At 34.6% G+C, this 17410-nt stretch overlaps 1 protein-coding gene across 1 annotated transcript in view; it reads left to right on the forward strand.

Moving 5' to 3' along the window:
* The window catches only part of Fat4 (FAT atypical cadherin 4), a 166940-nt gene that overhangs the window by 136759 nt on the left and 12771 nt on the right, over window positions 1-17410 (forward strand). Inside the window, exons 10-13 of the mRNA XM_020188037.2 lie at window positions 6494-6598; window positions 10920-11227; window positions 15916-16001; window positions 16506-16685. Coding sequence (XP_020043626.2) covers window positions 6494-6598; window positions 10920-11227; window positions 15916-16001; window positions 16506-16685 — 679 coding nt within the window. The remainder of the gene's footprint in view (window positions 1-6493; window positions 6599-10919; window positions 11228-15915; window positions 16002-16505; window positions 16686-17410) is intronic.

The raw sequence follows: 17410 nt of genomic DNA on the forward strand, positions 1-17410 counted from the left end.
CTAATGCACCAGAACATTGACAAAAGCTAGTCTAACGTGATGGGCCACAGCACAGTCATGCTTATGCATGTGTGTCTTGTGAAATAAATATTTGAAAAATTCCTATACTAGCTAGATATTACTTTTTATCTTTTCTATTAAATTAATCCATAGTAACTATACATATTAATGGGTACTAGAGGACATCGTGAAATAAGCCAGGAACAGAGACAAATATCCCAAGTTCTCGCTCAGATTTGGAATCTAGAAACGGCAACAGAAAGTAGAATAGTAGTTGTTAGAGAATGGGAAAGATGGAGGGAGGAAAGAGAAAAGGAGGTCAGAGAGGAGGCAGATATTCCTTCTCTTCATGATAATTGAATACCCTGCCTTTTAAAAGCCTGTTTCCCTAAGACCTGTATATATTCACGTATCTTTGGTGCTGAAAGTTATTTTGAGTCGCCTCAGTTTTTTCATACTGTATTTACATTTGTAGGCTCTCACCTGCATCTTTTATCTATGATTTTCAAAGTCTGTGGATTACAAATTGAAGGGGCAGCATGCTGCTCCATCACACCCACACACGATGGACACACACACCACCGTGCTAAATTGGGTATGGTGCTCATGCCTGTCATCCCAGCTACATGAAAGGCTGAGCTCTGGAGGACTGAGGTTCAAGAACAGCCCAGGGAAGTGGTTCTCAAGACCCAATCTCCACAATCACTAGCGCAGACATAGTGGACTGGAGCTGTGACTCACGTGATAGGGCGCCTGCTTTGCAAGCATGCAGCCCTGAGTTCAGACCCCTGTCCCACCAAAAAACAAACAAACAAAAAAAAACAAGAGAGAGCGAGCGAGCGAGAGAAAGAACCTTCTAAAGATTAGAAGGTCTCAACCTCTCAAGGCTTATGAATCAACACAAGCTGAGATTTTATGCATGAATCACAGAAATTTTGCAAAGAAGGCATCTTGTAAAGATGCGTGTACAAAAAGGAGAATTATGGAATGAATGAAATACGTAATTAGTATCATATTGCCAATGTTTATTCTTCACATCTCTATTTTTTTAATTTTATGTTCCAGTGTGACCATAGGGCCATGTGTATCATAAGTATGTAATAAATATTTTTAATTAATGAGTGAATTAGAGAGGGGGTTAATTTATTTATGTAACTTATGTTTCACATCTTTTTCTTAGTTGCCAGATAAAGAATAAGTGAAAAATGTCAAAAATAGTAAGATTGTAACATATTCAGTTAAAATTTCTGTTACATTAAGAAAAATTTTCTGTAATCTGACTTTCATATCACTAAACGAATCTTCAATTAGCTATAGTATAGAGTATTAGAAAACATTAATATATTTATTATGCTATAGAATATGTGAATGTTAATTTCCAGATTTTCACAAAATTTAATAAATACCAAAAATTGTATCATTATCAATATGTATAAGCAAATCAAATAAAAACCTTTCAAATTATTCACACCTCAGATTTAGTGGTCTCTGCAGGAAAGCATCAATCTAATAGCTATAAATCCGGAATTCCTTTTCCTCTCTACAAAGGGAAATGCCTTGTTTATATAGAACAACAGGAAGGAAGCACAGTCCAGCCAGCACCCACCTCAGCAAGTGTCTTCCTCCTCCCAGGACATCACCATTTGCGGCACACACAGCGATCATCCTTCCAAGGAGTGGGTGGTGCCGTTAAACACAGCATGCAGGCAGAGCTCAGATCTAAACAGGATCTCTCATAACATGAGGAGTTCATTGCGCCTCTAACCTTTCTGTTCACTCACACATCTGGATGCATTTTAGGTGTGGTATTTGGAATAATGCCAGGGGTCTATTACCATGTGAAGTTTTCCTAGGTTCTCAAGTAAGTCCTAGTATTTCAGGAGAGGGTGAACTTGTCCATTCATCACTTTTGTGTCATTTGACAAAACAAACAGTAAGGTTTTTTCCAGACATAGAAAGTTATGTAAACATTGTGCATAATAATTTTCCTGCGAAGCTTGGCAAACATTTGCTTGCATAAAATGGAAATACTAAATAAGAGTCATTTTTTAAAATCACTACTGTCGCATATGAATGCTAGTAATCATGCTATAAGAAAACCATAGGACGTAAAAGAGATTTAGTGAATAGTTATGAAATAAAAATTTCTTTGAGATATAGAAGGATGACTCGCATAACAAAGGATAAAAGATTCACCTTTTGTTATGACCTTTTTTCCAAAATGAGATTGGGTGATTTTTATTAAGTGATGCATTACTTTATTAGGACATTAACATCTTATTTCTAGTAGCTTAAATGCTTCTTTTTCTGCAGAAAATAAGCATTTAATTATAAGTAGGCTTGCCATGAATATTATGTCATTCTGCATAATCATTTGTAGACATTTTGATTATATTCGTTGTGTCTTTTCTTACTGTTTTTCCCTGTTAACACGTGGCACTTTTGCATTTGTTTGGAAATAATAAAATATAATGCTTCTGTCCAGGACACTTAGAGTAAGCAAGTACCTTGATAATAACTTTCCCAATCATGGGGAACAAAGTGTGCAAAAACTAGCTACTTTCTACCAAATTAATTTAAAAAAACTCTAAGCATAAATGTTTAGAATGAACGATAACTATTATAGAATTATATCTATTAACAAAGTTATTAATTTAGATCAAGTGGAGTTTCATGGTTTCTTTATGCCACCTTCTTCTCTATGTATAAAAATAAGAAACAATAATATTTGTGGTAGTCTAGTATAGACATGACTAAGAGAGCAAATTGAAGGATATGAGAACTATAGGATCTCAAAAAAATCATGATGTCTTTGAGGGGTGGCCCAGTTTAACAGTTAAAAATTCATTTAGTTCAGTCTACATAATTTAGTTTTTAAATGTGCTGTTGGACAAGTAAAACTTGAATATATAATCGTGTTGAAAATACCATAGGTGATCACAGTTTATGTTCAACCATCATCACATCTTCTACACTTAAAGATGTAGATCAGGCTAATTTTTTCCTATAAATTTCAACTAGAATCTGGGAAATTCTGTGGAGGCCCAGGCCTCACTATTATGCATTTTCCATCTTCAGCAGTTCCCATCCTCCATTTGCTAAGAATTTATACAACCCGAAGCACATCTCCTTCTGTCTATGATAAATAGTATGTGTCAACACAATTAATTGATGGATGTCAACACAATGAGATCACTTTGACAGTAAACATATCTTAATAGGCAAAGTCTCCTTGCCTTCAGAGTGATGGATGCCTTTCTTTGTTCAAGTCCTGTCAGTATACTTCCAAGCCTCGAAGCACTGACAACTATTCTTAATTGACTTGCAGCATTAAGTTAATGATCCAAGAATTCATTTAGCAGTGTTTCAACACATCAGATTACTATACCAAGAACATGTTCAAGTAATTCAAACTGCTATATTCTCTGATTGTCATTATACCATTAATGCTACAGTTTTAGTAGAGAGACCTGTGCGAAATAATACAGAATTTGTTGTGATTTCTAATTGGGTAATGAAGTGTGAGCTTCCCAAGTTGGAGAAATATGCATTCAGAGGCTCTCTTTTGATTCTAAATAAAATTATGACATCCTTTTCTCACACAAAATAAAAGGGGTCTTTTCAGTAATAACTTAAACATTAAGGTTTTGGTTTTGTTCAGGCTGTCCTTGAACTCACATTGTATCTCAGGGAAGCCTTGAACTCATGATCCTCCTGAATTTGCCTCCCAGGTCCTTGGATTGCATGCTTGTGACTCTGCACCTGACTAAATACTCCAACTGTGTCTTTGAATGTCAATATCTGTGATGGCTAACTCATTGAGATTAAGAATTTTTTAATAATTTTTATTCAGAAAACGAAGAACTAGGTTTTAGAATGGCAAATGTTTTGCATACTCCAATGTCAACTATATTTTTCCAAACAGAGATAATTTCCTTTATTTAACTCCTAACAAAGTTATTTTATATATTTTTGATAATCATCTTCTAAGAAAAAATGAGAAAATAAAACTTTAATTGAAATGCTAATTAAAAGGTTGAATTTGTTTTCTCTGACCAGTTTCCATTTTTATTGTTTTATATCTGAAGAATCAGACTCTATTGAGAGTTTAAATTTTCAAAGATATTCATTCTCAGAATATTTCTTAATTTCTAACTCTTCTGCCTCATCTTCAGTTATTGCATATTTTTAAACACATGAATAAGTCTTCTTTATTTTAGGGTGTTTTCTACCCTTCTCTTTGAATTAATTGCAATAGATTATAGTTTATATTTAAATTAAACTCAGATGTCTATGTGAAATGATTTCTTAAGAGGTAAATAAGATATGTAATTAATATAAATTACACAGAAAAAGAAAACACCTACACTTCTTTTATGTTTAGATCAAAAATATAAAAGATAGCATTTTCAATAGACTTAAAAAAATAGAATTAAACTATATAACATGAATAACTTGAGTTTTTACATTTTTATATTTTTTGCTTAGAGAGCAGATAAACCCAAGTATGTGACAGTCACCCCTAAACTTGTTATCCTTGGTTCCCCATTTCTAGTCTTCAACAGGCAAAGTTGGTAATTCTGTAATCTACTAAAATGCTGTCATGACATCCCCACAAAGTATATGAATCCATAAACTTAATATATATTGTTTACTTTAAATTTTTTTCAGACAAAGAAATAAAAACCATATTTAGTCCAGTAGCAAAAATTATATATTCCCTTATAGTGAAAAACAAAGGAAAGTGTGGGAAATTACTTTCCCAATGGCAAATAAATAGTAAAAAAGCTTAGCCAGTGAGTTCTGCTGATTCTCCATGGAATGATACTGGTGTTGTATGAAAAAAGAAAACTCCACATCTCTAAAATGCTCTACCAGTAGCTGGTTGGAAAACAGAATAGGAGGGAGTATGCTTCTGTGAAACACCAGCTTCCTGTTGAAGTCCTGGACGAGCTTGCAGAGACGCTGTCTTGTCCATTTCTCAAATTCACCACGTTGCCACAATATTTAAAACCTAATTGTTGTGCCTCTAAATTAGTAACTTGTTTATTTTCCAGTTGTCCCCTTAGAATAGAAGAGTGTTCTGAAATTCCCAGCTCGGTGTTTTGCCTTGTAAGGAGGTTACCAATTATATTTATAATGGAAAACATTGTGTTTATGATTCTGTGATGCACAGAGATGGGTTTAGTTAGCAGTGTCCCGTGGCCTGACTCACACTTAGAATTCGAGACCAGAACAATTGTGGCTGCGCAATCAAGACACAAAAACAAAACTAACTTAAATAAAAACTTTGTCTATGCATCAAGAAAAGTGACTGTGATATAATAATGCATTACCTTGTCCAACAGTGAGTCTGATTGTGCAGATTAATTGTGTATTTTCCTGTCGTCTATAAATCATAGTTAGTGCAGTCCTTTAGGGAAGTAGAAAATAGATTTGTAGAAATGAGCTACAGCAATTAAACCCTGCCAGCCAATGGAAATTAGCTAAAACTGTAACATCTCACTGATTTTTGGAATTGGAAAACTAGACATCGTTCTAGCAGATATTTAAAATGACTGATAATTTAAAGTTATAGAACAATAATAATACAACATATCTGAGTTTATGTAAAAGCAAACAACAACAAAACCAAATAGGACTTATACCTATGTCCTGTCAACCAAGTGATCAAATAGTCATTCATCACTTTGTGGAAACTGAGAATATTATCTTGTAAGGGTTTCTTCACCCTGACCTGTGAAACACACACCTTCCTGCTATATGGATTGCTTCCCTGTTAAAATGGAAGCACCCTGCAAGATAGCTCTTGGCTTCTGTCCCTGCTGCATCTCCATCCATTATCATACCAAGAATATTGCGTCATTGTTGGTTGATTTGATTTAGCAAGATGAACCATGAGGAAAGTCTTTATATGCTGAAAAATGTGCTACTTGAGTATTGTCATTTCAGAAAAAGACAGCCCCTACATAAACTGTACTCAGTACATTTCACAATGTGCTCCACGTTTATCTTATTCAGCTTTATGCAAGGCATGTATGAAGGACATTTCTTGGCTTACTAAAAAGATTCATCTTAGCTTTGAAAAACTTGAGGGAATGAAGTCTTTAGAGTAGCAAGAATGTGGTAAAAGTTTCAACTCTCATCCTCAAAATTTAAAAGATGGAGTACCACCAAAGACAATAAATTCAGGGAAATTATTTAAATATAAGTCACTGTCATTTCCCTGAAAATTGGATTTTTTCCAAGATGATTTTGCAAATTTCCTGCATATTGTACACATCATTACAATACCATAGGTAAGGAAGACCTCAAACTCTGAGCTATCACTTCAGTTTCCTCATGTCAAGTGAAATGTTTTTATATTTCCTTTATCCAAGACATGGTCTCCCAGTTGTAGAGTTCTACCTAAAGCTGTACTGCAGTGTTCATGTATTTGTGCATATAAGATGTAATGTAAGTTCCTTTTTTTAACAAGTGTGATGCATTTTAGGGAAAATGTGTGAGTCTTCAGTCAGTTACTGTGACTGCAACCCCTGCTTTAATGGTGGCTCCTGCCAAAGTGGTGTGGATTCATATTATTGCCATTGTCCATTCGGTGAGTATAACTTGGTTTTTATATTAAAATACCTGTCTTTTTTGGCACACAGTTTCACAATTTTGTCCTATGACCATGAATGATTAAGAAAATACTCTTTTGCACAGGAGATTATAGTACAATGAAACTTAAATGTTTAACACTTTTAAAGGTTAAGTATGGAAATGCTATTAAATAGATTTCTTCAATTATTATCAAAAAACTAATCAAATCATTATAATTGAATCAGTGGAACATTGTCCCTCAAGTGTTTACAAATGTCTTCTTTTTAACCTAGAACTTACTGTTCAAAAAAGTCCTTTGAGCACTATTTGACATCATTCTCCATTTCAAATCTCTAAGAATAGTGAGTTGAAAACCATTTTTGCTTTTTCTTACTTTAATTCAGCCACTTCTATTAGAAGGGCTCAGAACCAGACATGCATTTTTCATGAAGGCTTTCTGTAGATAATTTTGTGTAATTCATCAAAATTGAGACTAACGTGTATCTTGAAGAGGAAAGTTGTTATGCAGAACTTTGCACCTGTACATGCTTACTCACCTCAGTGGGATGAGCTGAAGGGGTTTTCCGGGTCACTCTAAGTGTGGGTGCCAGCCAAGGCTGTGAGCACAGCTTTGGCTTTGATCTTAACTTGGACCCATAAATTTGTGATTATTCCATTGATTAATGACTACTTTATTTCAAACACAGAATCTGTCTAGAATCCATCGCCAGGTGCCCCACATTTTTCAGTCTTTTTGTGCATTGCACTATGATAAATGGACTGAGTAAGACATACTGTCATCCATGTAAAAAGAATCCATGACTCTCATTTACTTTCTAAGTACATTGAAAGAATCATAGAAAGAAACAGAGTATAGAAGCATCTAATTATGAGCCAAGCATTTTATCTGTGATTCTGAGTCACAGAAATTAATTTGTTCAAAGTCAAATAATGAAACTGAAAAATATCTGCCACAGATGATGTCATGACTAGAATGCAATTATTCTTTGCAGTCCATATGACATTCACAGAACCACTCCTTTGTAAATTTCTTTGAGCATCTCACCAAAAATGCCCATGAGGCTGGGAGCAGCAGCTCACACCTTTAATCTCAGGTTCTTGGGAAGATTGTGGTTTGAGGCCAGCCTGAGCAAAAAGTGAAACCGCCAAATCAATCAGTAATCCAGACATGATGGTACATACCTGTAAACACTGCAACTGTGAGGCATAGATAAGAGAACTTGCAGTCTGAGGTCAGTCTGAAAAATAGCATGAGACCCTAACTGAAAAAGTAACTAAAGCAAAAAGTGCCAGGCATAGCTCAAGTGGTAGAGCACCAGCCCAACAAGCAAGAAGCCCCCAATACCACAACCAACAAAAAAATGCTCACGAAGTAGTAAACGATACACCAAAATGCAAACAGCCATGACTTCCAATCTTCTGATACTTCTTTTCTTTCAACGTTCTCTTAAAATCCTAGACAAGGCTGCTTTTTCACATACCCATACTCAGGCTCAGTGTGGGCTCCATGGTTTTACTTGGATTTTGGAATGAAAAGAAAGTAGAAATGGAAAAGCGATTTTTATAGGAGGAGCAGAGGTGGTTAGAGGTTCAGAAATTCTTTACCCTGCAATGGCAAACACAATGCCTTCAGACAATTCATACACAGTAAAAACAGCCTGCTGCTGTGGTGTGGCTGACACGGAGTCCTTGCCTGCTGGGTAGAAGTGCCATGGATCCAGAAAGACCTTCTTCTCCCCTTGCAGACACCCTAGGGAACAGGAAGCAGCACAGCACAAATTAAGACAGACACAGGGACATGGAGCTGGCAATACAGATTCTCCCCCATCCTTTCCAGTGGCCAAAACAAAGAATGCTATTTGAGTTTAAACATTGTCAGAATGTCTAAACATTCTGTAAGAATGTTATAAAGAAACTTATAAGGTAAGAACTTATAAAGAAAATGAAACAAAAACTTTAAAATACCAATGCATAATTCAAAACTGCAAAGATTGACCTAAAAGGAAAAAGTATTTTCTTGCTCAGGTTGAATGTGAGTGAAACATACAAATAAAAATGGCAGGGGGAATGCCTCAAACAAGTAGCTGGAGGTCATCACACATGCATCCTGTAATGTAATATGTTAACTGTAACTCGTAAGTTGGAAAAAACTTGCACTGTTTACCTTCCCATCAATGAAAGATTTTTGCTCTTTGGATTTGGAAAATATTTTTAGATTCTCAGATTTTTAAAAAATATGTTTTAGGAAAAACAATGTGCCACAAACTTTATAGACAGCTGAGCTGTGCTGTTCAATTCTCAGAGCTGCTTTGTTGTATCATACAGATAATATACTACAGTACCCCAGACACTACCTGTGGGAGCTAAGCAGTGTGCTGCATGCTGAAATGGAAGTAGTCAGAGACTGTGTGTGTTTGTGCAGACACACTGCATCTGTTATGTACACACATGACACATGTGTGTGCATGTGTCATATATGACTCCTTAGTATTACATGTTTATGAATTATTCTAATATGGGTGTTAGGGAGACATATCTCTTATTAGAGTGATTTTATGATTTTTCATGATCTTTAGATAGGTTTATCATAAAGCATTCCATTTGGAAGCCAAATTTTTAAAATGTCTCATTAAATTTTATTACTATATTTGAGGGCAAGATACTATCTATAGAAACAATAACAAAACCCCTTAAGAAGAAAAGGAAACCTATAAATATTTTCAAATTTGAAAACACAGAATCAATTTGAATAAAAATGTAAAGCATCTTTCTAGCATCTGTTTACTTTCTGCATAGATTTACATTCAAATCTAACTGATTTCTACAGATTAGTTGCAATTTATTCAAAGAAGATTTAAAGAAATACATAGTACAAGTTTTTCTCCAATAGTTTATGCCATATCTTTGCTCTTTCTTTAACATCAGTTGCTCTTTTTACAAATAGAAATATTGCACAACAATGTATAATTAATATAAAGAAGTATAACTTATTGTATATTTATATAAGTGGTATGTGCAATATGTATAAATATAAATACTGTATGATAAGTATAGTTTAATGGTACATAAAAATGCAGCTGTGTAATACACTACATGTATGACATTCCTATAATTCCTTTGCCTGTTTTGACTTCAGTGAAAGATTTAAAATAATAGATTTTATATACATGTAACCTATCATTTTATATATATTGATTATGTTTTATTTGTTTTATATATGTATATTTATTCACTATTTATGATGAATATTATCTCAGTCTGGACAGAAAAGAATAAGAATAAGATAAATGACAGCAGCTTTTATCACAGCTTTTAGGCTACTTTAATTTAAACAATGTTTGGACATAAAATGTAATATAGTTATACGAACTAGACTGCTTATCAAGCTTGGAATTTTGGGTGTTCCCCATGGCTGTGCACACCTGGGTAAGTTTTGAGTGTGCTGTATAATGAAGGCACTGGTTCCTTTGAGTGAACAACTCCCTAATTCTAAATTTCATGCACTTGCAATGGATATTAGGCCAAATCAGGAAAGAAGGCTTTGAAAGTTAATAAGAATCACGATGTATTGGCATGGGTTAATTTTCCAATCGTTTGCCACAGTCTACTAATATTTGTGGGAAAAGAATTTTGGCATAGCGTTGGAACATCAATAAAACTCAGTTTTCAAGTTGGAAAAAGAACCAGCACCAACAAATGGGAATGCAAAACTTCACAAAAACAGAGTCATTTTAAAGTAGCCTACTATAAATCACTCCCAAGGAGGGTCCAAAACAAGGGAGAACCATAAACTTAAGACTGTCATTTCCTTCCCTGGAAATACTGATTCTCTTCCCTACATTTGTGACTCTTGAAATACTGCCTTGAGTATTGGGTCTGATTTTCTTTTAAGTCAAAACAAATGAGTTTACCATCCTCAATCGAAGTGAAATTGTTTTTAAGACCTGCCTATTATGAAGAAAGTATCTGGGTTGAAATTACAGCGTGTTAAAGCCTTATAAAGATCAGCCTAATTTCATACATTTCCCAGGAAAGAAATTGCTTCAGACATATTCCGTTCCACTAAGGCCTCAATTTTTAAAAAATGAGGTGTACTTAAATAAATTTCTTAATTCATCAAAAAAACCCACATCAATTTATCATCTCTGTTATAGGCTTTAAAGAGCATTATTTTAGTTTAGACATTACTTTTTTTCAGGAGTAAAAAAGTTGTTAACAGCATGATTCACTATTGTAACTTAGCCATATTTTAATCAAAGTAACTTGAAACTTCCTTGGAATTTAATGTGTCAATTTGTCCACTTTTGCACTTGCAGGTGTCTTTGGGAAACACTGCGAGTTGAACAGTTATGGATTTGAAGAATTATCATATATGGAATTTCCCAGTTTGGATCCCAATAACAATTACATTTATGTCAAATTTGCAACTATCAAAAGTCATGCGTTATTGCTTTACAACTATGACAACCAGACAGGTGACCGGGCTGAGTTTTTGGCCCTGGAAATTGCTGAGGAAAGGCTAAGATTCTCTTATAATTTAGGCAGTGGTACCTATAAGCTCACCACCATGAAGAAGGTGTCAGATGGATATTTTCACACCGTGATTGCGAGAAGAGCAGGAATGGTAAGATATTTCATCTTACATTAACCTCATTTGATTATTGTTGTATTGTAAATTACGGTTATATATTGCAAATTAATCCAAGTAAAGTATGAATCAAGTTACAATTTGAATCATGTTGTATTTGTTATTTAACTAATTTAATTGTGAATTTCAAAAGGCTTATAAGTAATATGTTAACTATGTTGCTGATTTAAAAAAATTAATAGGAGCCAGGTATCAGTGGCTCATGTCTCAGGAAGGTGAGAGTGAGACGATCCTGGCTTGATGCCAGCCCTGGCAAATGGTTCACAAAACCCCACCTCCAAAATAACCAGAGCAAAACAGGTTGGAAGTGTGGCTCAAGCAGTTGAAGCACCTGTTTTGGAAGCATGAAGCCCTGAGTTCAAACCCCAGTTCCACCAAAAACAAACAGAAAAAAAAAAATTAAAGGAGGAAAGTGAAGAGCATAGTGCATAAAAATTCCATTGATATTTCCTGTAATTTTGGGAGGCCATCTCAGGACTATACTTAAAGTAGCTACTTTTCTTTCCTAAGTATTACTGTCCTAAATGAAGAAACAATTTAAGAGCAAAGGGGGAAAACTTTTCTACAAATCAATTACTCACAAAAGATGGTTCTTAGTACTTATTTCAATATGGTTTAATTCATAGTCACGCTTATTATACCACTATCTCAATGCACCATCATCCGAGAAGTCCATGATAAGACATTTTTAGAATGCAATTTTTTACTCTCTGAGGTGTTTTAAGAGTTATAGCTCCATAATATTGAAGATTTCTGTACTATATCATTATCTATTGTATCCATTTTATTTTATAGATCTTGTGGTATAATAGTAATGGCATATTTATTTAAGAACTTTGTTGATTAAGCATTTTTCTTTGTAAAGGAAAATGCATATCCTGCCTTTAATGTCTGAAAGATTTGACATAGTGAAACAAAGCAAAATTTGTTTCTTCTTTATCTTCTCAAATAGCTCTCTGTGCCACCCACCTATTTCCAACAACTATAAATAAATTCTAACAAAAACTACCTTAAATGATGTCCAACGCACTGGGTCTTTTCTCCTCCACTCTAATTTACTACAACATTAAAGAAGACTTAAGTGACTTTTTAGAATGAAGAACTATTTCTAACTATGAGGGAAAGAAAGAGTAGTGATCAACTCTGCAAATGACCCAGTGACTATGCCAATATGTCAAAGTTAAAACTGCTCAGACACTTCATCCATGGTTGTTACCACGTTTGTCTCGCCGTATTCGGGGTTCTACTGGGTTATTAGTGGTCAGCCATTTGATTACACATGAGAACGCAAAAAGTAGTGTGTAATTTTATAACTCATCTTGGATTCATGTTGTCTTCCATCTCCTCATGAATCTCATGTTAATTTTCTCTATCTGAAGCATTATTCTAATATATTCAATTCAGAAGGTGTTCCTTATCAATTTTGCTCCCAACATTTTGAAAAGGAGGCTAAAACATAATAGTAAAACATTACAGCAATAATTGTAATTTAGAATATTTATGTTCTAAAAAAAATCTATGAGGAACTCAATTGAAAAGTATTCCTGGGGGGCCCTGATTTGTAAATGACACTATTGGACTAGGAATGAGCAGCAAGTCAGACGTTAGTCTCTAAATGGGAATAATAGTATCCCCACATTTCCATATTACTATAAAGATTGATACGAATCATGTGCATCTGAAATCCATTGTCTTTTGTATAAAACAGGTACTCACGTAAGTGTTCGGCGTCCTGAGTTACCGTCAACACTGCCCCTGTGCAGCCTTTTGAAGTAAAAAAATGTTGTGATGTTTTCCTTGATCTCAATCTGAGTGAAGTTTAAATTATGGGTGCCTTACAGGTTACCCCAACTTCATCAAGCCTTATAAGGCTCAACAAACAAAGCCTGGATAAAATAATCTTTTCATTTATTGTTGCCTATTTCTTCTAGAAATTTTTGTAATCGACATGGCACACTAGTGTGCTCAGTGGAAGACCTCTAAGAAGAATAGGGCTTCAGGACATTCCAGTGTTCCTGATGATTGATAGAAAAAGCAATCTTGATCCTCACAGGATTAAAACAGTCATGTGGAGATTGTGATTTACAATAGCCATAACTTCCTAAAACTGGTAACGACCCTAATGACAGTACATACCAACACACTGTGATTTTCCAAGCAAGTGGAAGACGGCCATATTTCTAAGATGTTGTCAAGGAGATAAGCGTGTCAAATACAGTTTTACTTGATAACACCATGTTCCCTTTTCTATCAGAAAAGGTCTTGGGGACATGGGAGTGGAAGAGGAAGCACTGTGAAATATGTCAGGAGGAGTATTTGTAGCCTTTGGCCATTGTCAACAAATTTTGAATAATACCAAATGTAAAAGAAATACTTCTGTTAGTATTAATTCAGTTATGGGAAAAAAAATCTCCCTTTTTCAGAAAATATCCAAAGAAAGCCCCTGTTGGATTTTGAATCTGTTATTTTATACAATTCAAAATAATTTTTGTTGGAAACTGGCAAAATCATTAGCCTCTAAGCTTTTAATCATTGCATAGGCAGGATAGAAACTTCTCAATTTACAGTGGTACTGGTGGAAAAATTCAACAGTAAAAGAGAAACATTTGACTCTGAAGATTAAATTACGTGAGTGACTAATCAAATAAATCATACCCTCAGTTATTCTTTCTTTGGGTTCTATCAACAAACTTTTAGAAAATAAGAAAAGTATGTTATGTATTTAAAATGCCCAACACATAATACTATATAGTTTTTTATTTTCCTAGTTGAGGCACTCATTGATATCTGTATAATATCCTCCAGTTTATGAAAGCTTTATGCTATGCTAGAGTAGTTATGCTGAACAAATCAATAGCCAAAGTTGTATCATGATTCTTTAGAGTTAGCTGGGAAAAATCAAGACTACTGAAAGAGCAAACAAAATGGAGCAAGATGTGTTGACATTGACTTGGAACTGTAAACTTTTCCTAAAAATGCTAACATTTATTCTAGTAAACTTGACATGACAGCAAGAAAAACTTCACATGGCTCACAAGTTTGTGGGTTTGTAATAATTAATTGATAGAAATGTTTTAAAAAGAATGTTAGCTAGTAATACAGTCTGGTTACAATCACCATAAATCAACTCCATTATTTCTGAAATGTGAAATATTTACGATAAACTTTTCCAAAACTCCCATCCAAATATATGTTTTGTGGACAATTCCTAAATATCATAAATATTGAAGGAATGTGTCATCCCATCCATGATAATAAAAGTGACTGATTTGTAACACAGAAAAGCTGATATCTAACATCCTTGCATGTAAGAGAGGTATATTGTTAACCTGCTTAGTCTCCCTGTGGTAATTACCACATTTACCATGCTCTTATTAAAATTGACCTCAAGAAATAAGCATTTTTATAAATGGAGAATGCATCATATTTGTATTTCTCTTATAAAAATGCAACAAGTTAGATTAGCCTTGTTGTATGACATTCAAATATGTTTAGGAAGACTATCTTCTTCTCTACACTTAGGAAACCTGAGCCTTTGTAGGTTTCTGAACACCGGACAATGATTCTTCCATTTAAAGAAAAAATGCACTCTCAACGTTATCCTCATCATATCACCAACTAAAGTCTGCAAAGTTTTGTCACTTGCTGAAGACTAGAGAACAAAAGGGGGGGGGTCATCACAATGGTACTACAGTGTCCATAATGTCTACACTGGACTCTAGCCAAACTCAATGGCTATAGCTTAGTATAGAGAATTTGGACTTCTGTTAATGAGTTGCTTACTGGTTAATGGAGCATTCATATGTTCTAATAGACAGAAAGCTTTGTCTTCAGATTTTTAGGATTCAAAACTTAGTTCTATTGTTTGGGATTTAATTACTTTTGGAGAGGACTGGGGCAAGGCTCAGGTGGTGGAGCACTTGGCTAGCATGCTTGAGGCCCTGAGTTTACAGCAAAGTACAACAAAAGCAAGCAAATGAGCAACTAAAAGCCTAGAGACTTGGGTGTTTCTACTGTACAGCAATACATAGCAATGCATTCTAATCATACACAGATATGCTAGAAAATGTTATTTAAAATAATAACTCTTAGCACAGGTGAGGGGTATACTTATTTGATTTTTGTTTACTTTTCCTCAAACTTTAACATTAATACAAGTAACATTTTCATAGACCAGTATTGTAGTATTGTATCTTTTATAAATATTGCTGAAATATTAGAATAAGGCATTTGAAAATCAAAAGTTGACTGCCTCTTCATTTGTTAGAATAGGTGGGCAGTAGAAATAAGTATGTTTGTTAAGACTGCAATCCCAGGAAGATGTCCTCCAACTCCTGTGAGATATTCTAAGAAAGATTAAGGGTGTTTTTGTTCTTTCATCTATAAGATAGGGGACATAGGGGGGTTGTTTTTTAAAGTAGACTCTTACCTCTTGTCTGTAAAGATTATCACAGTCTCAGTTTTGGAGTTATCAAAGAAATATGTGCCCATAACAATGTTTGTAGTAAGTTACATGAGGTAGTATATTTTATAATGCAGTAAATGAAAGTGTCCATCACAATTTCACAATCACATCTATGTAGAGACAAACTCTGGATGGTACTGGAAGGTTGAAGGAACCAGGGGGACCCATAGTAACTGTCCCCTCCCTTCTCTTGCTACAGGCAGCCTCCTTAACTGTGGACTCCTGTTCTGAGGACCAAGAACCAGGGCACTGTGCTGTCAGTAATGTGGCTGTTTCAGATGACTGGTAAGTAGCATTATTAGTTAAAGCTTTATTATCACTTGGAATTTAAAAATATATAAACTTAAAAACATACACATTTTAAAGTAATTATAACAGTATTAGCCTACCAGAAACATGAGCTATTTTAATCGAAATAGTAACAAAGGAGAAAACTAAATAGTGACACAGTTCCCTTGCATTGGTCCCTTATCCCTCCCCATGGAGAGGGGACAGGGTGTCTGATGCAGGTGCTGGTGTCACTCCATTTCCATGCCTTCTGTCCTCCTGACAGTATGCTCCTTCTTGCTGACATACATCAAGCCTGACAAGCTGAAAGTGTAATGTCTGTAAGTCTTACTGTACTTTATATCTTGTTTGGAGGACATGTGTCAACATGCAGTGTTTTCCATTGAAATTCATTACACCATAGTGCATGCAAGAGAAGCTTTAGTCATTCTTTTTAAAACAACATTTAACTGAAATCTATTGTGTTGGTACTCATATACTCATCTTTCCTTTTTCACTCAGGACTCTTGATGTTCAGCCAAATCGAGTCACCGTTGGTGGAATCAGATCCCTAGAGCCCATCCTTCAGCGGAGGGGACACGTGGAAAGCCATGACTTTGTGGGTTGTATAATGGAGTTTGCAGTCAATGGAAGGCCCCTGGAGCCCAGCCAAGCACTGGCATCTCAAGGCATCCTAGATCAGTACGGCAACTATATTTCTTATAATTAAAGAAAATGCAAATGTGTAAGGCAGTTGAGCATCCAAAGATGAAACTGTTGTACCCACAACCAAATATTTTTAAATTTCAAATATTTATTTATAGCTGGGATTTTATTTGGCATAAAGTATGATATTTAGTTGGAAAAATTATTTTTTTTTTGGAGTCCAAGAAATGTATCCAAGTCTGCATAGCTGTATGCAGATGCCTCACCTTACCTTACAGAGCTGGGAGTGTCAAGTGAGGTAAGCAGGTAAATCATGTAGAAAGGATTCAGGCACATTAAGATCAGTAATGTAACTGTCGTAAATACATTAATTTAAAATTAAGTAGTTTTACGTACATATGTATTTACTCATGAAATATTGATACACCTTTGATACATAATACCTTAACTAATTGTAAACTATAAGATTGTTTTCTTATTTGATTATTAAGGAGATTCCCAAGAATGATGTAGAAACTATGAAAACCACATTTTTTAAAAAGCTATCCTGTTCACAATGAAAATTTGAAATTTTGGAAAAAAAATGAAGAATAAAATAAAAATAATCTACAATTTAAGCACCCAGAGACAAATACACATTTAGGTTATTGTCATGTTCATGACTATCTAGTATTCCATTATATGAATGTTGTCTATTTGACTACTGCTCTATGCTATTGATGTTTCTGATTTTATTAAAATATTAGTAACCCTGTGATGAA

This window comes from Castor canadensis, chromosome 9 (genome assembly GCF_047511655.1).
Source record: "Castor canadensis chromosome 9, mCasCan1.hap1v2, whole genome shotgun sequence".
Lineage (NCBI taxonomy): Eukaryota > Metazoa > Chordata > Mammalia > Rodentia > Castoridae > Castor > Castor canadensis.